Source organism: Mercurialis annua, linkage group LG1-X (assembly GCF_937616625.2).
Source record: "Mercurialis annua linkage group LG1-X, ddMerAnnu1.2, whole genome shotgun sequence".
Lineage (NCBI taxonomy): Eukaryota > Viridiplantae > Streptophyta > Magnoliopsida > Malpighiales > Euphorbiaceae > Mercurialis > Mercurialis annua.
Window position 1 is genome coordinate 55,049,582 of NC_065570.1, and position 23,084 is coordinate 55,072,665.

Genomic DNA, 23,084 nt, shown 5'->3' on the forward strand with positions numbered 1-23,084 from the left:
ACCTTAATTCGCACCTTTAAATTTCAATTCCACCCTCAAAATTAAATTGGACTCTTTTTCACTCGGAAAAAATTCATAAAAACCTTATAAAGTACTCGTTTGAACTCTTTTTCACATAAAAAGTTAAAAATAGATGACTTAGTTTAACTTTTTCAAATGAAAAAGAGATCAATTTAGTACTTGAGGGTGGAATTTAAAATCAAATGTGCAAATTAGAATGCAATTGACAAAATTACAACGTCAAGGTGCATTTAAAACGGGGTTAAAAGGTGGGTTTTTTTTTGATGATTAAGCCTTTAATCAGCTGGAGCACAAGGTGATAGAGTTTTTAGATCATAATAACTGGATCCTCACCTAACTGCTTAATATTTTGAGTGAAACGATTATTAATTAATATAACATCAGAGTCAAGATTACTATTACAGGAAGTAAATCGTGATGTACATTAAATATTGACGGCTATTTTACTAAATTATAGGGGTCATTTCATAAAATTATACTGATTTTTTATACGATCTAATATTTATAGAAGTTGGAAGGGGTCAAGACTCTTTTATGCACCCCCGTACTTCCATCATTGATTAGATTGTTTAGAATTTTATTCTTAGTGAATTTTATTAAATATTATTTGATCAATTTAAATATTGGGTTAATTGCAAATGCATACACGAAATTTACCCAAATTTGCAATTACAACATAAACTTTAAAACTTGACAATGTCAGTAACCAACTTTTATTTTTTGGCAAATTGTTACACCGACCAATCACGCAACGACACATGGCGGTATATTACAATGTCTACGTTAGTGTTTTTCGTGTTTGGTGTATCGATTTGCCAAAAGTGTAAAGTTGGTTACTAATATTGCTAAGTTTCAAAGTTTATGTTGTAATTGCAAATTAGGGTAAAATTTGTGTATAAATTTGCATTAACCCTTAAATATTTGAGTAAGAGGTGAAATGAATTTGGATATTTATTTGTTCATGCTTCAAATATTTGTGTGTAAAAAGTGTTAAAGTAATAAAATTATTATTGAAATGTCTCTGACTCTCTCGTCTAACTTAAACTTTTGGGTCAATTAATTTATAGCTCATGGGGACTTGCTTAGCCTAGGTAGGTAAAATTGATGGGGCATCTTTAAAGAAAAAACTATGATAATGACTTTGACAGAAACAAGCTGAGGAAGGCAAATCCCTTTTGCTGCATCACCTTCATTATTATAAATAAAATTGCTAATTGCACCACCTACTATTGTCCAGCTTCTTGAGTCACATCTTGATTTTTTTTTGTTTAATTTAATTTATTAATTTAGTGTTTGTTGTTTAATTTAATATTAACTTGATCCGTCAATTTTGTGATTTGTGATATATATCTCTCCTTGAATTAAATTTATTTTTATGATATAGTGGATGATTTATTATTAATTCATAGTGTGATTGTCTTACACTATTGAATTGTTTTAATAAAATAGTGTGGATTTATCATAAAATACGTTTAAATTAAGCGTTGTATATATTTGTCAAAAATCGTAAAATTAACAAATTAAATTGTCATAAATTTATTTCAAAATATATTTATCATTTTTAGTTAGAGACTGGATCTATAAAATTATATATTTTTTTTTGATAATTAGAGAGCGAAGTGTTCATGAAGCATTTGGAGTTTATTGTTCAATTCCTATACCGTTTGAGTTATGATTTATTGGTATCTATAAAATTATATTGCTTTTTGTTTTTTCTATTCGAAGATGGTCGGGTGACTCGATGATTGATGAATTTGGGCTTCTTCTGGGAGTGGAGTTCTTATGTTATCAACGATTGAGTGGCGAGAGGCTGCTTTAGAGACCAAATTTTTACAACTGCAGGCCAAGATGAAAGTGGTGGCGTAAATAGCCGGTGGCGGTGTAGCGGCGGTACCTAATTGAAAATGCCTATAGAAAAGATTGAAGGGCCAATATTGGAACCAAATCTGGCGACAGTACAAAGTGTTAGATGAGACAAAAGTTTATGTTTCTATCTATCAACTGTGTCATAATTTGACTTTATTTTGTCCCAAAACGAAACATAAGTTATACTGATGAAGAATTGTACATCATGTTTAATTTGACTCGTATTTTTATTTTAAATTAATGCAAATGGAAGTGCTTGTTGTTGTTGTTGATGATGAAACATTTGTTTGTTGTAGTGTAATGTGTAATACAAAAAAACAATTAATTAATGAGTGATTAAAAAGTCTAAATATTGATAGAACATTGATGAATATTTTTATCAGCTGCTAGCTGCATGTCATTAAGTTTGCCATGTATAATTAGCTGTGGTAGTGAAGATATTTTCTTAATTAGCTTCGAGATATGGCTATGACAAGTCACGAGTCTCTGAGTTTATCTCACAGTAACAATGGAAGCCAACATGATCTAGAGGCAAGTGTAGATGATAACTCAATGCAATCAAATAAATTCTGGTCCCGTTATTTCACAATCTTCAATACATCAAAATCTGCTGTTTCACCAATCCAACAACAATTCTTACATCCTCTTCCAATTGATGCGATTGACATCAAACAAGTACATATCATAACTCTCCTTTTCATTATTAATTATTACATATAATTTTTTATATATATAATAAATAATTTTAGTTACGTATATAGAAAATTTCAGTTTCTTGATTTTGTTTGTTCAGAGATTTGATTAAGTAATTAATATTGAATCTTTGAATTGCTTGTTGTGGATGCAGGAGAAGGACTCGACGGACTCAGCAGTGATGTTGCCACAAATATTGGATCATATATCATGTTTTGTACATCTATCAGTTTTTGGGATTCTTGGGGTAATAATATAATATGCAAGAGTTGATCATCTGCAATATAACTTCTATTTGTCTCCATCGGATGATTAACTAGTAATTTTTTGAGCTGAATTAAGACTGAAAATTGTTGAAAAGTAGTGAAAAAATGAGAAAAAATAGTAAATGCTAAAGCAAGTCCAAATTTACGAGAAAAAGTCCTAAAATTTTGATAATATGTTTTATAAACCAAATTTATCTTACATGTAAGATTATAAACCATTCATTTATAGCATAAATCATGATTAGAAACGATGGTAAATAGGGCAGCTGCCCTCCTACTCCGTCACAAGTACCTTTTTTTTCCTCTTTTGTTGCTATTTTTTTTCCAGTGATATTGTTTGTTAATTATACAACTTCTACAAAATACTGATATATTTCGAAGATGCGTATACTGAAGGCACTTTAGGATTTTCCTGGGAGATTTTGTAAAAACGGGTTGAAATACGATAAAATTAGAGCCACATTTTAATTATTAAAAAAACGAGGACACATAAACGTACTAAGAGAAACTATAAGAAATATTTTTAAAACATTTGTGGATCTCTTTTTAAAAAAAAAAACATACTCCTCTCTTTTATTTTATTTTTCTTTTAAGCATCATCAGAATCTCCTCCTTAAAAAAAAAAAAAACTGCACCACTTTATTCATTCTTATTTTTCTGTTATTTTTTCCTGCTAATTTCTTATTTCTTCAATTGAAACAAAAAGAATACCATTTACTATGACACATCATTGATGTTATGTGACAAATTGACAAGTTGTCCACTTCTTTAAGATTATGTAGCTAGATAGTGTCTTAATACGACAGTTAAATATGAACCGTTAAATAAAAAATTATATATTAATGTTTTAATTGTAATATTGTGCAGGTTTTATCAAGATACTTGCTACGCAAACTTTTTGGGCCTAGCCTTACTGGTGTAACAAGTGATAGCTATCCTTTATATCTTGACCTTCCTTGCAATATGGTTTTTTCTCTAATCCTGATCATTTGTGCGGTTTAAATAATTATTTCATAATATTAATGGAAATTATGGATTAATATTTATGAAGTATATAAACTAACATATTGAGTTGATAAATACAAAAATAGGTTGGACCTTTCTTGATGGGATGGTTGGGTGTGGTATTCAGAAGAGAGATTGGGAATGTGTCTGATGATTTGGGCGTGGGATTAACAATTGGATACCTGGGAAGTCTCTCATCTTTCAGTGGTTGGAATCAGAAAATGCTTATTCTCATTGTTAATGATCATTTGGTGTTTGCCGCAGTTGGCTATCTCATAGGTAAGTTTCCTTCCACTAGTCAATTTTAAACATGAATGGATAGTATAGGGTATAAAGTTAAGCGAATTTGAATTTGATGTAAATATTTTTGTACTATAAACGAGTCAATTTGTTTATGATACAATAAAATTTGTGTTTGTTTATGCATAAATTGTTCAAAATGGTTAAATACGATTAAATCTTTAATTATATTTATATTTTTATATTATGTATAACTATAATGTAATTTATTTTAATAGATGTTAATAACTCTATTTGTATTATGCTAAACATATCTTTTCTTTTTTTGATAATTGGAGAGGGAGAGCGTTTGCGGGAGGATTTTAACCACGACCTAACAGTTTACTGTCTAGCGCTTATATCATTTGAGCTATACTAAACATATCTATATATTATCCATATAATTATTATGAGTTTAGACATGTCATTTTAAACAGTTTTATCCAATAATACGTTTAGTTAAACATACTTATACAGATTTTAATCGTTTGACATGTATAATTGATATTCAGATTCAACTTTCCTTCCCCGGTTTGAATCAAAAAGTATCAATTGTCTTTAAACTTGCACACACTGATTAATTGATATTAGAGTTAACTTTTTTTTATTAGCTAGGTCTTTCTACTTGTAAATTTATCAATTACACTAAATCAGTTTATGAAACACTATAAGTGACTAAAACTGAAATTAATTTATTAAAATTTGGGATAATTGATAAAAAAAAAACAACAAGGTTAGAGGAATAATTAACAAAGAAATGATTTTTATGTGAATTGCCTATCTTGTACAAGTTCGCAAATTGTTACTTAAGCCATTATACTTGGGTGTAGTACTACTGCAGGTTTCTTTCTATCGGCATATTCTATAAAATTTGGGATTGGGACTGCTAAATGTTTCAAGTCACTTCTCAAACTATCAAATGAAACTGAAACTGAAACCAACAACAAGAGCAGAGTGGTCAGCTCCAAGCGTCAATTGGCAGCTATGGTTCTATTTCTAGCCATTTTATGGTGTGCAAGTGGAATTATGCTCAACAAGGGGTTAAGCAGCGGCAGCAGTGAGTCCCAATTATGGGTGGCTTGCTTGGTTGCAGCTCCAGGTGTGTGGATCAGGTGGGCCTTGGCTCGATTTAACGGACGGGGTTTCGGAAAAACAAAGTCTCTCAATTGGCTCCCTTATGGTACTCTAATTGCCAATCTTTCTTCTGTTTGTGTCATGGCAGCGCTTGCCGTCTTAAAAAAACAGGTAAACCCCGATTCTATTTAATGTTCTAATTTAAAATTTTGAAACAAATTAGTATTTTATAATTGAGACTCGGATACGGGCGATGCAGGTACAAGGGAAGACATGCGATGACATAATAACAGGCATTCAATTGGGATTTTTAGGATGTCTGAGTAGTGTTTCGGCATTAATCGCAGAGTACAATGAAATGGAAGAAAGTAATAAAATTTGGAGAGCTTATGCTTATGCTCTAACTACACTGCTCCTCTCTTTTGCCTTGGGAATTCTCATATACTGCATTCCCATTTGGACAATGTAGTCTAGTTTGCAATTATCATTTTTGGTCTAAATTTAGACAATTTGTTTTTGGAATAATATTTATATAATCTACTTTATTATTTTATTTGAATATTAGCTCATAGTTTTTCAGAAATAGTTACTATTACAATACCAAATTCTAGTACTTCCAACTGAGAAGAAATTATTGAGGAATCTTGTTTAACTTGCAATAACAATAATCGCCGTATTTCTTGGTCTTATATTTCGCTGGATTGTCTTCATTGACAAGCTTGGGATGAGGTCCGACCACAAAATCTGAGGGTGGTTCCAAGAACACTGGCCATGACATTCTTGTCTTCTCTTTGTTCACCGTTGTTCTATGTAGCACACTCGTGTACTTTCCATTGCTCAAAATCTACAACCAAAAATTAAATCCACACTTACATTGTTGCAACTACATTTTCACACCAAATTTGACAATTCTGTTAAAATAGTTATCGAATCAGTTTTAATTCGGTTTGATGGCTCCTTACCTTTAGGGGTATAATTGGGTCAAAATTGAATTCGGTTTGGCTTATAATTCAAACCTTGAAACTCAATTGAATTTGATTGAATTTTACTTTGGAAATTCAAATTCAACTTGAGGTCGATTTGGTGACCCAGTTATATCTAAAAAAATTAATATAATACAATTATAAAATATGAAAAAATAAATAATTAAAATACAACTAGGCTTGTAAGTCTTTCAAATTGAGTATTTTGATATTTAAACTCAACTTGATAGTTAGCTCGAGTTGATTTTAAATATATTTTTAAATTAATGTACTCACTAAATTGGTGCTCAATATAAATCCTAACAAACAAACCCTATTTATGCCATAAAAAAATTATATGTTAAAATAGTTTGGCATGATTATGACTTGTTTGCTTAATTAGTTAAACATTCATTCATGCATCCGTAAAAAAGGACCAGAAATTGTGTTCATGCCAAAGATGGTAAATTAAAATTAGTTACAACAAGTTCTGCCCAAAACCTGATGCCAATCGTCGATTAAGAAAGAATTCTTATTCTTTACTATAACATATTGTAAAAACTTTATCAAAAAAGATAAGTTAAAATCGGACGGGCCGGTTCTATCATGAACCGGAAATCCATTTTACTCCCTCCGTCCCGTTTAAGAAGGGACAAATGAGTTTTGCACAAATATTAATAAAATAAGACAATATTTTATTTTGTCATGTCTACCTCTATTAATTAGTATGGTTTTTCCTAATAATAGAATAAATGTATTGTAAATTGAGTTGCATTTAATGCATATTAAAATAACTAAAGGGATAAAAGTGGAAGTTCAATGTAAATTGGCACAGAAAACACGATATGACCTTCTTAAATGGGACAAATAAAAATGGGAAATGTCCCTTCTTAAACGGGACGGAGGGAGTAGTTTTTTTTTATCTAAAAATCAAATTCTTCAATTAAACCTTTTTTGAACCGAAAAAAAATTGTACCGACCAATGAACAATTAAATTATAATGCATTTATTAAAACGCATTTATTTTTCTTTTTAAAAGTATGAAATTTACCTCAAGCTGGTCGCCAATGTGGATGACTAGGGCATTGGGGATGTAATTGACATCGTACCATTTGCCATCTCTAGAAGCTTGAAGACCTTGTACATCATTAGGCACAAGAATGGTGATGCTGCTCATGTCTGTATGAGCCACCACTCCTAATGCCAAATCCGGCCGCGGGCACGGCGGATAGTAGTTTATTTTCAGAAGATAAATCAAATCATCGCCACCTACAGCTTCCTTTATTTCATTCTCTTCAAGCCCTAATCCTAACGACAAGGTCTTAAAGAGTTTGTCTACCACCTCATGTAGCTCTTTTACATACTTCTCATTCGTCTCCCTGCCACAGGAAAAATAACAATTAGTATAATTTACTTTTTAGATTCAAATTTTTAATCTCCTACAATTATCTCCACATATACACACACCCTCAAATAGATATTTTAGAGGTTAAACTTTTCCGGAGCTAGTTAAGATACTTTATGAAATAGTTTCATTTGCTATATTTTTGTAACTTAAGTTCTATTTTTATTCGAACGGGGGACTATTTGTCCTAAAGTGCCTATCAATTTGGGACGGAAGGAGTAATAATTGAGTAAATTATTGCAATAGATCTAAGCTAAGCGAACCAATTCGAATTTCAACATAAAGAAAAGAAATAAAAACCTGTAAGAAGGAGGAGTTTTAGGCCAAAAATTGTAGTTAATAGCAGAAGGAGGCCAAATGTTATGAAACAAATGATCCACCCAGCCTTTTTTTCCTTCCATTTCTTTCTGAAGAAGTGTTCCATATCCTTCTTTACCACCAGCTTTCTTTGCATATTTTTCTTTTTCTTCCTGTGGAAGCTCAAAAAACTCCTTACCAACTCTCTGTAACTCGCTTATACTTTCACTAGCAATCCCATGGTTAATAATTTGAAACATTCCCCATTTCTCGCTAGCCTCAATAATTGAATTCTTCACCTTTTCTTGATCTGGGTCGGCCATATCAATCACCGGAACCTCAAGTTTGACGCCGTGAACGGTTGTGATTGCCGGCTGTTCATTCTCTGATCTGATAAAAGCTTCTGGTATTGCGTCTTTGAATGAAGAAGCTATGTCTTGAACTCTTTGTATCTCCATTGCTATCAAAGTGAGTGAGAGAAAACAAAGAAGATGAAAGAAAAGTTTCAAGATTCTATGTATGTATGCATTGAAACAGAGTTATTTATTTATAAAGAAACAACGTCCGTGTTGATAATAAATGAGCGACTCTGCATCTTTATGTTTTCCTTAAATGGAGAAGTTAAGTAAGTGTTAAGAACTACCGCTAAAAATTAGTGTAAGGTAAGACAATTAATTAGGGGATAGTTAGCTGTCTTGACTACCTACTTCTTCCGGTAACATTTGTTGTGTTAGCTTTGATGCATGCATTTTTAAGAAACATTATCTAAATTTATAAATATTTTTAGTTCTAAATTCACTCTATTTTTACAATTGTTGACATTTATAACTGACTCTTTTTTGCAGTAAGTTGGGGTAAAGTTGAAAATAGTAATGATAAATATGGTATTTTTTTTTATAAATTAACACTCATTCACTAAGGGCAAATATGGGATTTTTTTTATAAATTAAAACATTTTATCTAGATAAATTAAATTTCTTAAAAACCGCGTTTGTCCTAAAATGCTTATCAATTTGAGATGGAGGGAGTATTATAATAGACCAAACAATTCATTAATGAGACGCGTAAATATAACACATTTATAGATTTTTGAGTGAAGGGTCGTTTTGGTATTTGAACTTATAGACCGAACTTATATAAATAAATTTTATCTATTTTGATTATTTAGTGTATGACTCTTAAAAATAGAGTCACTTATATGCTTTTTATTTAATATTTTATTTTAATTCCAGTATAGCTGTGTTTAATATTTTTAGGCTTGCTTTTCACATGCTCTTAAAACAAATGAGTGGATGTGGATGTAATTGGACTTACTTAAAAAAGTAATGCACTAAATTTTCAAAATGGACCAAGTTTAATTATGTGAGCCTATCTTACAAATTTCAAGACCAAAATGGCTCTTTGCTTTTTAATGAAGTTTAGGTTTTGGCTACTATTTCTAACAACATTGATTAAAGGTAGAAGGTACAAAAAAGTTCTCAAGTTTTTTTTAAAAGTACAAATCAGCCCTTTTACTTTATCTGGGCACAATTAAGCGTCTGTGTTTTTAAAATTGAACAATTAAACCCTTATTATTTTAAAATCGAACAAATAAACCCTTTTATTTTATTTTAAAATCGGTAACTTTAGTTTCTAATTGACTAATTCAAATCGCCACTCTAAATTATTTTAATTTGTTTTTCGACGTACTATACTGTAAATAAATGAAGAAAGATCTAGAAGATTTGTGCTAAAATTTACTATGCATGTTATTCTTAACCTGATATCCAAAAAAAACTACCCATCTTTTCGCCCTTTTCAATTTTACCATGTACGTTATAATTTCGTTAATTGCACCTAAATTGGATCAATTCCACCCTCGAAACTAAATTGAACTCGTTTCCACTCGAGAAAAATTCATAAAGCCCTACAAAATACTTATTTGAACTATTTTCCATTCAAAAAGTTAAAGATAAATGACCTATTTGAATTTTTTTTCGAATGAAGATATAAATTTAGTATTTGAGGGTGCAATTAAAGCACAAAGATGTGAATTTGAATGCAATTGACGAAATTGCAACGTTAGAATGAAATTGGATAAGGGCTAAAATGTGAGTAGTTTTTTTGGACCATAAACTTAATTTGTTTGAATTCAAATCGAATATTTAAGTAATAAAATATTTCTATTAAATTTTAAAATAGGTACATATTCATAAATTTAAATCCAATGTTTTTATTTAAATTTGAATAACTCATTATACAAGCAGTTGTAACTGCAAGTGTAACAAGACTGTGCAACCTATATGATTGGAGAGGTAGAGAAGTAGGTACGGAGATAGCGGGGAGGAAAGGCTGAGGATCAGGTTACGTGGCTTCATTCTAGTCACAAATGGCACCAGTTTTCTCCAGCTATCCACTGGATCATTGACACGTCAACTACAAGAAATTCAATTACTGTCGCATTTAAGTACAATTTGCTCCCTTTAATTTGTAACCCATTATAAATTAATACTCCTTCCGTACCAAATGGCACCAGTTTTTTTCACACAGTTTAAAAAATACAACTATTTGTGATAAAAAAAAAAAAAGTGGACCATTATTTTAAAATGGAGTATATTTTCTTATTTTTTTCAATTAATTTCCTTTTTAAATTTGCTAATTTTTATTCAATTATGTCAAACTAGTTTTATAGGAGCTCAATTGATAAAAATAAAACTTAATTCAACATATCAACTTATTTTATACATAAATAAATTTAAAATAAAATTATAAAATTAAAATAATTATTTGTAATAAATTTAAAAAAATATAAATAAATAATTATTAAATTAGCGTAATATTTTTAAAATAATTTAATTTTAATTATTTATCAAATAAATTTTGGTTATAATATAATCAATAAATACTCAGTTAATAAGTAATGTCTTAAAGATAATTTTTTTTTATGTATAAACTAGTCCAATATCGATTAAAAAATTTAAATGAATTGATTATAGTTTTTGAATAATTTATTAAATAAAAAATAATTTATTAAATAAAAAATAATTTAAATAAATAAAGATTTATTGAAACTAATATAACAAATCTAAATAAAAAAACATTTTTAAATAAAATGATATATTGGTCTAATTTGATACATTTTAAATGTAAACTAAGCACTATTAATATGATTACACTAAACTATTATTTTGTTTTTAAGAAATATATGAGCAGATATACTATGCTTGGGAATTCATTCTGGATAATTTTTCAACCTACGTTACTAAATGTTGTTATAAACTCACAAGGTAATACTATTATCATCTTACTCCTAATAATGGTATGTGTTTTTTAATATTGTCAATATATTTTATTGTTTTACCGTTTGTTTAACAAATTAATTAAACTTTGGTTTATCTTAATTTGTTAAATGGATGTGAATTTGGATGGCTCATATATTAGCTACAAAGTCCACTTATTATTTATTGTTTAAAGAATGGCTCATTTTCTTCATGTGATGGTCATTCTTCTGTACATTTATATATTGTTATCTTTGGCAAAAAAACAGAAATATTAACTTGCCGAAGTTCCGAAATAGACATTCGGCGACCACACATCACCGCTCTCCCGCTGTGTTGATTACACGCAGCCATTGTTAATAAAAAAAATTGGCATGTACCAAGTATGCGCTGTTGATAATAATAGTAGTGTAAGCATAAGAGTTGACCGATGTTTAAAAATCGCGACTGGACCGGCTTGTCAAACCGGTCAAACCGGAATCCGTCTAGTGGCACGGTTCAAAATCTGTAAAAACTCGGAATTATTATTGAATCAGATTGGACAAGATCAAATCAGTAATTGAACCGGTTGGACCGCTGTTACACCGGACTAAGAGAATTATCAATGAAAAAATTTATCATTAAAAACCTAATATCCATTGCCAGTTTTAAATTTTTTTACTTTTAAAAAATATCACTAAATCGGTTGAATCTTTTGAACCAAAAACTGTTAGTTTCACCGGTTCAGTCACCTGTTTAGTTTTAAAACATTGGGTTGACGCTTTTCCAGCAAAGTGTTGAGCTTGTGCTGATTGCTTCCTATATGTAAATATTTTTAATTGACAAACTAATAACAATATTTACTTTTTAAATATTATATTTTTATAAGGTAAGTCCAAGAATTTATTAATTAAACAAAATAGTTGATTATTTTATATCAATTAATAGAATTTTTGGGATCTACAAAAACATTCTAAGAGAGAGCTCTTAATGATCTTCTTAAAAAATGCTGAAGTGGCGGGATAAAAAGGAAACTATAGGTTTCTATGAAAGAGATGCTCTTTTTAATTATTTTAATTTGATAACTATATTTTAATCAGTCAAACTTTATATATTAATTATAATAAACTTTTGTATTTAAATTATCTTTATATTATTAAATTATTAAAAATTAATTTATTATTAATTATTAAAGTTTATTTGTTTTATTTATTTTTGGACTAATTTATACTAAAAAAATATCATGGGACTCAACTAAGCATTATTTCTATAAATAAATCTCTGATGACATTAATTTGATTTAATTGATAAAATTTAATAAATGTAAAAGAAAATTAATTCTTAATAATAAAACAATTAAAATTAGTGTTAATTATTCATCATCTACGACTTAAAAAGGCAAAATTATACTTAGATCGCATGTATATTATAGAAACTCTCTTCTAATTCTAGTGTTTCTATCGGTAATTAACTCTTTCTAAATTTTATATTTTAAAAAGCTTAACATTGTCATCGATCCACACCAGAAAATGAATTGACATTGAAATTGTACAATTGTAATATTTTTATCATTATTTTATACCTATTAATATAATGCTAAGTTACTAAATTGTAAGTTACATTCACATTTAATCTTATTTTAGGTATTCAATAAAATTTGTTGCATTCTTATTATTAATACATTTATATTATTATATAATAATATTAAATCCTTTAATTGAAGTAGTTAATCAGACTTTTAAAAATTAGAAATATTATGCAAAAAGATATTATATTAGCACCTAATTTTAAATTTTATGTTGTTTTGCGGGTAGAAATAATTGAAGAGGAAATGATATAGGGTTGATGAACACATTGAACAGTGATAATATTTTTGACATGTTACTATTTTATTATTATGCCAGTTGGAGATGTTTTAAAAGATTAATCAAATCATATTTTCACTCTTGTTTTGAACAAAGGTTTATGCTACGATGAACTTATGTTACAACAAACATAGTAGAAAAGATAAAAGAAAAAAATGGATAAGAGAAGCTCTCTCCCTCTAAAAATTATCCTTTCCCTTCTATCTAAAAACAAAGTTTATTTTTTTCATTTTCTTAAGGGTTGGAAAAGATGATTTTTCCGATTAACCGGAAAATCATCTTTTCCCCGCCCATAGTATTAACTATTGTAGATCTACTTTTTTATTTGAATATGTCTTTTTTAACATTGTCTTTTCAATTTGAACTTTTATGTTACTGAATATATTTTTGCAGCTTTTTTCCACCTCTTTGATCCAATGTTTTAGATCGTTTAAGCAATTTTAGTGTTCGTACAAACTTTAAATCCAAGTTCTCGATCTAAAAATTGGAGAGGTGTGTAGATCTATCTTTATAGAATTCGTCGGATAGAACGATTTTATTGTCAAAATCGAAATATCTAAATACCCCGCTCAACGGGAACATTGTTCTATGTTGTGTTGAATTTACGGGATCCATATCATGAATTTTTTTTATTTTTCACTTATTTTTTACTTATCTTGCATTGTTTAGTATCTAGTTATTCAAATTTAAAAAGATCATATTGAACTCTTTGTAAATGACTTTCATTATTTATACTTACATCTTCATCAAATTATACTAGCTTTGGAAGAAAAAAATAGTAGAAAAGATCAATTAATTCTTAATTTTTCAAAAGAAAACACACACACGTTGAATGTGGAATTCATTTTACCACTTTAGTTTTAGATTGCTAATAATAGTTTGCCACCTCAACTTCAATCTATAAATAATACTCCGATTATTTTTTAACGCTTCATATGAAGGAATAAAATAAGGCAACATACAAAGTTTTAAAGGCGTTCAAGGCCACGAATTTATTAGAACTTTTGTGCTAAATTTCGAAGGTAAAATGAACCTTCGTTGCTCTTCATTTCATACCAAGGACAAAAGAATCTATATCATTACACTAAAAGTTATGTTTTACACATTAAACTTGTAACCTATTAGTCTATTACTATTAAATAAAACATTTCTTTTTTGGAAATCAATGAAATTTAAATTGGGTTCATTCCATAAAAAATCACGAACTTTACATGAAGTTTCATTTTAATCACGACTTTTAAAAGTTGCCATATAAAACCATGACCTTTCGTTTTTTTTCAAATTTATCACCGATCATTTTCCGTTGTATTTTTACCTTTAATTTTTTTTCAAATCAGCCGGATTTCGGTTGCCACATCAGTAAAAATACACTGAAAATTGATTTAGTGATAGATTTGAAAAAAAATGAAAGTACGTGGTTTTATATGGCAATTTTTAAAAGTCGTGATTAAAATGAAATTTCGTATAAAAGTCATAATTTTTTATGAAATTAACCCATTTAAATATTATTGTTATGGTTATTATTCGCATATGATGTAGTTGAATTTAAATTGCATGGGTGCTGAATTTTTGCAGGCATAAAACAACCCATGAACACAGTTACTAGATCCTACAAAAGTAGGAGTTAAACTTTTAAATCAATTTCTAAATAAATCAAATATAAACTCTATAAAATTCATTTAACCAAACACATTGATTCTCTTCTGAACTTAGTCAAAATGAATTCCGCAAAAATTTATATAATTCATTTATAAATGAATATAATTATGTTTGATTTAACATAATCAAAATGTCTATAGCACATCATGCATGCTAAATAGAACAATATTCTTTCATCTTCGATCTACTAACTTAATTATCTTCTAGTTTAGGCAATTTTATGGTGCATAACTAACTTTTTAACATAAATAACTGCTAAGATTTAGAATCCTCAGACTCGAACTAACAATGCATAAAACCATTCAATTATGAGAAAATTCCTTGTTTGTGCCCCTATTAAAAAATATTTCTCTATTTGTCTCCTATTTTCGAAGAATTCTTAGTTTGTGCCCGATTGAAAGCTGGTCACAGAAGTATTCTGCGAGCAGTCTATTTTTCCATGCTGTTCGCATAACACTTCTGCGAACAGCATGAGGATCTTCCAAGCAGGCAAGCCATCATGGAAGACCCGTGTTGTTCACGGAACACTTCTGCGAAGAGTATGGAAAAATGGGTCGTCAGGCACAAATTCGGTTTCATCAAAAATCGGGAATCTAGGGAAATAATTTTTGAAGGGGGCACAAACAAGGGTTTTCCCTTCAATTATACCAACCACCACCATCGACGGGTAGAAAGATGATAGTACAGTTAAAGGAGACCAGCAAATTCCACATATGATAATCATTTCACACTCAGGAAAATCATTTGATCTATGTTTACAGAATTAAGACTCAACTATACTATATACAATTCAAGAAAATAAATTCGGAGCACAGACAACAGCCTTCTTGACAAATTGGCACATATTATTTAACGCTAAGGCATTGGTTTCACTAATAAACGAGAATCTATTCATACAAATTAGATCATTTTCAACAGAAATCTTTTTTAAAAAACCTGGAGACATTCAATTAGCCGCAGCAGGATCCACAAGCAGGTAATGAACCTATTAGGACAGCAGAATAGTTAAGAAGGCTTAAAACCCAACAATTTGAACAAGAAAATGTAATAAAGATATATATACTTATTAACAAACTTACTATGGTCAATTCCTCGAACATTATCTAAACCTCGAGGAGGACCCCGTGGACCACCACCATACGGTCCGCTTCCAGGCCCTCCTGGTCCACCGTCCCATTTCTTGCCAGAACCAGATCCCTTCCTGTAAGCATCCGACTTTTCCATCTATTACATGAAGCCAAAAGAAAAAAATGATTTTCCAGAGCTTATAGTTATGAGATAATAAATAATAACATCAAAGCAGCAAAAGGAAGATTATGCTATTACCGAGAACATCGTAGAAAAGAACACGCCTATGAAATTAATAATCGCCCAGAAGAAATCAGTAATAGTTCTCAATCGCCATATAGATCGCTTTGATTTCACAACACCTGAGCAATAAGACAGCTTGTTACTAACCGGTCATTACAAATTACAACAAACAGTAACCAAAACAGCCAGAACAACTGTGTTAAAAATTGTCACTCTGCCTCATATGCAATATATACCCACAAAAACAGAGCCAATAATATAATTATCAGAAAGACCTCAAAGGCCAAGCAAGTAGCTATAGTCTAACTTGATACAAATCAATCACTCAATGTAGCAGTATCAAATTCCTTCTATAGATCATTGCACTATCAAAAAATTAAAGTACGAACCATCTAATAAAAATACCTAGAGGAACGTCAAAATAAATTTAAAGTAAATGTAGCCCCATTTTCTAAAAATTACGAAGAATAGCATCCTAATCTGCATCAACAATTAATTTAGGAATTAAGAATTTACATATTTTGTGACCAAACATTGAGCAAACATTTAGGATTATAATTTTTCTCTTTGAGTTCTATTCAATTAAATCATTTACGCCTTAATCTGTCTCACTCATGGTTAATCTCGTTTCTTCAATTTCATCTAATATTAATAATAAAACATACCAATTCTGTACAGAGTCAAGGTCTCGTTGTCGTTGACTCTAGCATATAAATCGCAAGAGAAACCCTAATTTACCTAAATTAATTGAAACAAAACACAAAATAATGATATGCATCTTCCGCATAGCAGAACAGAACACAAATTGGACCAACAAAACCCTAAAATTTGAGAGATTTCCAGCAAAGAATACAGAAATGATAGTATTCAATTAAAAGCTGCCGAAATAAAAAACTGACCTCGCTCAACGTAAGCCATGGGACCTAAATTTCTTCTCGATTTTTCTTGGGAAATTCAGATAAAATATTTTAAACTTTGTTCCTTTTAAGCGAGAGAATTTAAAGATCTGTTTGGGGTCGCTCTTTTTATATGATAGCGTCGGAAATTTCTAGCTAGCGTATTTGCGACGGTGATTACGTGTTTTCTAAATTTTGATTGGCTACGTCTAGAATTAATTTCTCATCTAATGTGCACGTGTCAATTCATTATTGGTAGCCGTGTTGGGGTACCGGTGCAGCCTTGTTTTGTAAGTCCGTAACGGTTATCATTTGTTTTTTTTGTCGGACGGTTATCATTTGTTGGCAAGCCCATGAGCGGGAAAGGCCCAGTATACTCAGTAAGTGAGCATGAGCCAAGGTTGGCCAGAAATATATTTATGGAATAATTTCATAAATATCTTAAAAACAAACATATTTGCATATAATAACCAGTTGATAAAAGAAAATTAATTTTTATTCCAAAAGCAAAAGAAATTAAATTACTCTGTAGAATTCAGTAAAATTTTAATAAAGTATCAAAACTATTTACACTAAATACGTTTTACAATAATTATAATAATGTTACCTCTATTTTCAATTAAAAAAAAACATTGTATTTAGCAGGGTCTATTATAAGAACAAGTTTAAAACATATATTTGCCACCGGAGCTTTAATGTTATTTTAATGTTACTTTAATTTAAAGATATTTATATTACAAGTAACAGAAGTATGCATATTAAATTTGATAAATGCACACAATATGCACAATTCTTTTTACACATCAAATTCAACTATAGCAAACAATACTAGCCAACATTTTCTCTAATGGAAGTAAAAAGAGTGCAAGCATTAGCCAATGTCGGACTTGAAGAACTTCCACCGCAATTTGTCCGATCTGCCGATGAACGGCCGGAGAATACTAAAGCTATAGAAGGGCTCCCAGTGCCTGTGATCTCCATGTCCATGCCACATGATGATCTTGTCAATGAACTGTATAATGCATGTAGCCGTTGGGGTTTCTGTCTCGTAACGGATCACGGTGTACCGATACCGTTGATTCAAAAATTGAAAGAAGTTGGTCAGCAATTTTTTGCATTGCCACAAGAGGAAAAGGAGGCATATGCTAATGATCCTATTAATGGAAAATTTGAAGGTTATGGTACAAAGATGACTAGGAATGATGATGAGAAAATTGAATGGATTGATTATTTTTTTCATGTTATTGCTCCTCTTTCCAGAGTTAATTATGATATGTGGCCTAAAAGTCCTTCTTATCGGTATGTTTCATTTTTGTTCTTTTTTTAATTAATTAACTTTTGATTTCATTAAGTGTGACTAACAGAGTATTTTTGTTTTTTTTTATGCTTATTAATGAAACAATATGTATGATCCGTTTCAATAAATTAAGGGATTAATTAGTACAATGAAATGTTACTTGATTCTGACATTAATTTTGTTTATAAATTTGATGACTGTACTATTCGTTCTTAAGTATTAGTATGGACGGTTATCAGTATCACACTTCTTTTTTTATATTAAATGATGAATACTTCTTTAAATGGATAATTTATGGGCATATTGGATTTTCAAGTTCAAACTTTTTAAATTTTTATAAATCTATTTAAAATGTTTAGTTTTAGGGGGTGTTTGATAACCCAACTCATTATTTAAATTAATGTATTAAGCACTTAATTGTTTTAAGTTGGTTTGATAATTCAAAAAAGTTCAACTTAACTTATTCAGTTAAGTCAAAAACCACTTAAAATAATAAATCAAAAATTTTGACTTATTTTTTTTACTGAAAACATTAAGTTATTAAATATTAGTTTTATCATTCAATAAACTTTATATTTTTATTATTTTCAATTATTAGTCACGAATAAAAATATTTTATCTCATATTTTTTTAATATCACTAATTATACTTAAATTAGCACTTAAAATTGCAAATTACTATATTTTTCATCATGGCTATTTTATTCTCCATCTTTATTTTGTTTTTATAGTCTATATGTCATTATTTAATATATCCGCTCTTAAATATTATTTGGACTTCCGTTTGTAACACACAACAATGATTATCAGATTTATAATGTTTTTCGGAGCTTTTAAAAGTATTTTATTTTAAGGACCGATTTTCAAGTTAAAGGGGAGAATCGTTATATCTTTAAAAACTAATTATCAATATAAGCAACTAAAATTTATGATTTTTATTTGTAATATGTGTACTATTCATAATATTTTTTAAATATTTTTTATTTCTATTTTAAAAATTGTTTATATTTAATAATTTATTTTTAAAATAGTTAATCTTTAAAGATTTAATATATAAATATAATAATTTCAATAATATTCAGTAATTATAGACTTGCAGTTATCAAACAGACTTATTTAATTCAGCACTTAAAAAAATAAGCAATTATTATTTTTAGCACTTAAAATTCAGCACTTAATTTTCAGTACTTAATTTTCAGTTTTATCAAACGCCATCTTAGTAAAATTTAGCTCAATTTTAAGGACTGGCATCAATTTTAGTCCACTTTTCATAAATTGTTTAATTAATATGCGACTTGGTGCATTAAGAATATTAATTTTTAGAATTCACATGCGTAAAAGTAAAAAAATAAAATAAAACTTCGAGTATATATATTTTCTTAATTTATCATTGAAAATACTATAAACACATTTCAAATTGAACAATTACTGAAATCGTACTAAAACCATGTATAATTTTTTAAATTGGGTTAAAAATTGCTGAATCAAATATTTTGATTAAATTTGTAAAAAAATGAAAAAATAAACCATTAGGTCTAAGAGTTATATGACTAGATCACGCCCCTAATAAATTTTTAATGGTGAATTATTAATAAGAATTACTATAAGATTTAAATTATCAAAAATTGAGGTCTAGTGTCAAATAAAGACATACAAGCACAGTAATTAATTGAAATTACTTCAACTTAAGCATATAGTAGTTAAATTCATTTGTTTGGGTATTAATTGTCTAACTGTATAACACAGGGAAGTGACAGAAGAATACAAGAAGGAGATAGAGCGAATAACAGATGAAATACTGAAGCTGCTATCCAAAGGACTAGGTTTGGAAGAAAATGTTCTGAAATCCCGTTTGGGAGGTGAGAAAATAGAGATGGAAATGAAAATAAATATGTATCCGCCATGCCCGCAACCTCAACTAGCTCTTGGAGTTGAACCTCATACAGACATGTCTGCTCTTACCATTCTTGTTCCAAACCATGTTCCAGGCCTTCACCTTTGGAATGATGGCCACTGGGTTGCTGTTAATTACTTGCCTAATGCACTCTTCATCCATGTTGGAGACCAGCTTCAGGTAAACAACATAGCATTGTTAATGGTTGAGCATTCGGTTAATCAAACCAAATCTTAAAACTTTAAACCGAAAAGCTTTTAGCATGATTACCAATTCAGTCTTTTAAATCAAAACAAACCAATCAATTCAGTTTGTTTTATGATTCATTTTGAATTTTCGGTTTGGTTCGTTTTTACGCAGGCCTTAAGTTTAAAGCAAGAACAGTAAGTTATTTAACTATTTTTCTGCACATGATTTGTTCTTTTCATTGACAATTAGATACTGAGTAATGGAAAATACAAGAGTGTTCTTCACAGGAGTGTGGTGAATAAGGAAAGGATGCGTATGTCATGGGCAGTGTTTATCGCACCTCCACACGAGGCATCGATCGGACCTATTCCAGAACTCGTGGATGATCGGGATCCACCGAAATATTCAACCAAAACTTTTGCAGAGTTCCGATACAGGAAGTTCAATAAGCTCCCTCAGTAAAAAAAATCATTTGAATGTTCTTTTTGTCTCAGTTGATAGAATAAATATTTGTACTCGTATGAGGAAAATTCAAATTTACATAGAACTCATGTTTTATGAGGAAAAAAAAAAGAACAACACGACTAAATACAGTTTAAAAGAATAACATAAATACTTTAACCTTTGATATGACGACTCATCTCGAACCGGAAACGAGTGTGCATATGTTGATTTCAATCCACAGACAATGTCACAACAATTAAAATTTCACATTACAGCGGTTTTACTATACGTAAGCGGCTTGAATTCAACCATCAAACACTATCTGTGGCCGGAGACCTCCTGCGAAGAGATATAGGAGAAACAAGGATGGTAGTCACTTGTGCTTGAGGCAGAATTGCTTGCTCCTGGAAAAACCACAATGTTGCTATGCCCATTATCATCCTCTATCATGGAAGCCTCGGTAAATCTACGCCCATAAAATCGCAAGAAATTCAGCAACTCTACTTTCGGTTGAACGAAAGCTATACCGCCTTCTAACATCCCAACAACACTAACCATATTGGGTCTCAATGATGGCTCCTCGTGCACACAACACAGAGAAATGCACACTAATTTCTCAACCTCTTCACTTGTTACCCTTCCCTCTAGCCTTGGATCAGCAAGCTCTAGGTACTTCCCTTGCTCATGCATCTCTAATGCAAATAATGGGAAATAAGTCAGTTTTGATACTGATGATGATGTTGATTGGCCACCACCACTGTTACTGTTGTCTTTGCTATGGCTTTGAGATCGGGTTGAGCAATTTTTCCTTCCACTGACAAGTTCAAGAAGCACCATTCTGTAGCTGTAAACATCGGTTTTTTCTGAAATCGCCGAGTTTGTTAGCCATTCCGGGGCAAGATAGCCACGAGTGCCCCTCATAGTTGTGAATAAGCTCGACTGTTCGGGGCTTAGAAGCTTTGAGAGACCGAAATCAGATAACTTGGCCTGAAAGTGGTCGTGCAAAAGAATGTTATCTGGTTTGACATCACAGTGGATAATCTTATGGTCACACCCAGAATGCAAGTATGCCAGCCCGCGTGCAGTTCCGAGTGCTATATCAAACCTCTCTTGCCATTTTATAACAGGCCCACTGCCAAAGAGGGTCCTATCCAATGAGCCACGATTCATATACTCGTAAACCAAAAGGCGTTGTCTATCCTGGGCACAAAATCCTTTCATCTTTACTAGATTGACATGGTGAATACTTCCAATTATAGCAATTTCAGTGCAAAAATATTTGCTAGGTCTGTTGAGATTTAAAATATAATAGCAAACAATTGTCATCACTCTTATACCTAAGACAACAGCAAAACAAAAGAGAAATATTACCCACTAATCCAAATCTATCTATATACTTATATAATTGAGAGGACCAAATTAGCATTTTCATGAGTTCCCAACTTAAACAAAATACTCTATTAATTACAAAATACTATATTAATTATTTTTTAACTGAAATCATAAAAGTAATTTTTTAGCCTAATTCTCTAAGATAAAACGAACTATACACAATAAATGCACATGTAAATTACTTTTACTCCATAAAAACAAACTATACACAGTAAATGCACATGTAAACAAACTATACGTTTCTATCAAGTTTATATAAGAGGAACTAGTATGCGGTCCGAAGAAACTAACCACCTATTGGGTGTCATTAGACTGTGTGATCACCAGTATCGAGTCAGTCCAGTGTATTTGCATTTGAGAAGCGATTTGATATTTACGCGTATGATATGATATAATATGAATACGAATAAGGAATTCGATACGAGCGAGAACTCGGTTACCGTGTAACCTGAGCCCCGTATCTAGTGAGTGGGACTCACACTTTAGGATTAAGAGATAGGTCGCGATCGACGAGGTAGAGTGTGAACACTCCCGGGTTGGACCATTTGGATCAGTATGATGTGATTATTCGAAAGTAGTGTCGCATGCTAGGATATTAGTTTCGAACAGATCAAATACCTGTTTATATGTATTACTTTTATATTATTATTTCTTGAAATGCGATGCTATGTTTTTATAATAATACCGGTAGTAAATGCCAACTCACTCAGAATTTTCCCAAATACTGAGCCCTCACCTTTGATGTCTTTCAGGTACTTAGCGTCTGGGCCTAGATAGAAGTCAGTTTTGGAATCTGGAAGTCAACTACGTATGTATAGCTCTTTGACTTCCGTAATGCTGCAGTAGTGGTCCTGCGTCGACAGAGTCATAGCCTAGACAGCAATACATTTTGATTATATATATTACTTGCTGTCTTGTGTATATCTTTTTGTAGGCTACGTACGATATATGTTTTGTTCACGGCACCAGATGTCGGTGATATGTGTGAAACACTAACTAATGTATATAGTACCGTGAGGGCAGTTCGTACAGGG

At 30.4% G+C, this 23,084-nt stretch overlaps 5 protein-coding genes across 5 annotated transcripts; 2 read left to right on the top strand and 3 right to left on the bottom strand.

The window, feature by feature from the left end:
• The first annotated feature begins 2,247 nt into the window (after window positions 1–2,247).
• On the top strand, window positions 2,248–5,763 carry LOC126665086 (uncharacterized). Its single transcript, XM_050357786.2, has 6 exons — window positions 2,248–2,562; window positions 2,735–2,827; window positions 3,714–3,812; window positions 3,938–4,130; window positions 4,972–5,375; window positions 5,464–5,763. Exons 1-6 carry the CDS (start codon window positions 2,350–2,352, stop codon window positions 5,671–5,673), a joined length of 1,212 nt encoding a protein of 403 aa, XP_050213743.1. The 5' UTR covers window positions 2,248–2,349; the 3' UTR covers window positions 5,674–5,763.
• LOC126665087 (flavonol synthase/flavanone 3-hydroxylase-like) lies at window positions 5,732–8,496 on the bottom strand. The gene is made up of 3 exons (XM_050357787.2): window positions 7,872–8,496; window positions 7,218–7,545; window positions 5,732–6,048 (listed from the first exon to the last, which is right to left on the bottom strand). Exons 1-3 carry the CDS (start codon window positions 8,324–8,326, stop codon window positions 5,836–5,838), a joined length of 996 nt encoding a protein of 331 aa, XP_050213744.1. The 5' UTR covers window positions 8,327–8,496; the 3' UTR covers window positions 5,732–5,835.
• Window positions 8,497–15,333: 6,837 nt separating this feature from the next.
• On the bottom strand, window positions 15,334–16,974 carry LOC126672799 (uncharacterized). The gene is made up of 4 exons (XM_050366753.2): window positions 16,839–16,974; window positions 15,955–16,058; window positions 15,708–15,852; window positions 15,334–15,613 (listed from the first exon to the last, which is right to left on the bottom strand). The coding sequence occupies exons 1-4, from the start codon at window positions 16,855–16,857 to the stop codon at window positions 15,579–15,581; spliced, it is 303 nt and encodes a 100-aa protein (XP_050222710.1). The 5' UTR covers window positions 16,858–16,974; the 3' UTR covers window positions 15,334–15,578.
• Window positions 16,975–17,640: 666 nt separating this feature from the next.
• Window positions 17,641–20,781, top strand: LOC126664801 (flavonol synthase 1-like). Its single transcript, XM_050357356.1, has 3 exons — window positions 17,641–18,134; window positions 19,878–20,205; window positions 20,464–20,781. Exons 1-3 carry the CDS (start codon window positions 17,683–17,685, stop codon window positions 20,674–20,676), a joined length of 993 nt encoding a protein of 330 aa, XP_050213313.1. The 5' UTR covers window positions 17,641–17,682; the 3' UTR covers window positions 20,677–20,781.
• A 195-nt stretch (window positions 20,782–20,976) lies between these two features.
• Window positions 20,977–21,879, bottom strand: LOC126673293 (G-type lectin S-receptor-like serine/threonine-protein kinase At5g35370). The gene has a single exon (XM_050367382.1). The coding sequence runs from the start codon at window positions 21,877–21,879 to the stop codon at window positions 20,977–20,979; it is 903 nt and encodes a 300-aa protein (XP_050223339.1).
• Between the last annotated feature and the right edge of the window lie 1,205 nt (window positions 21,880–23,084).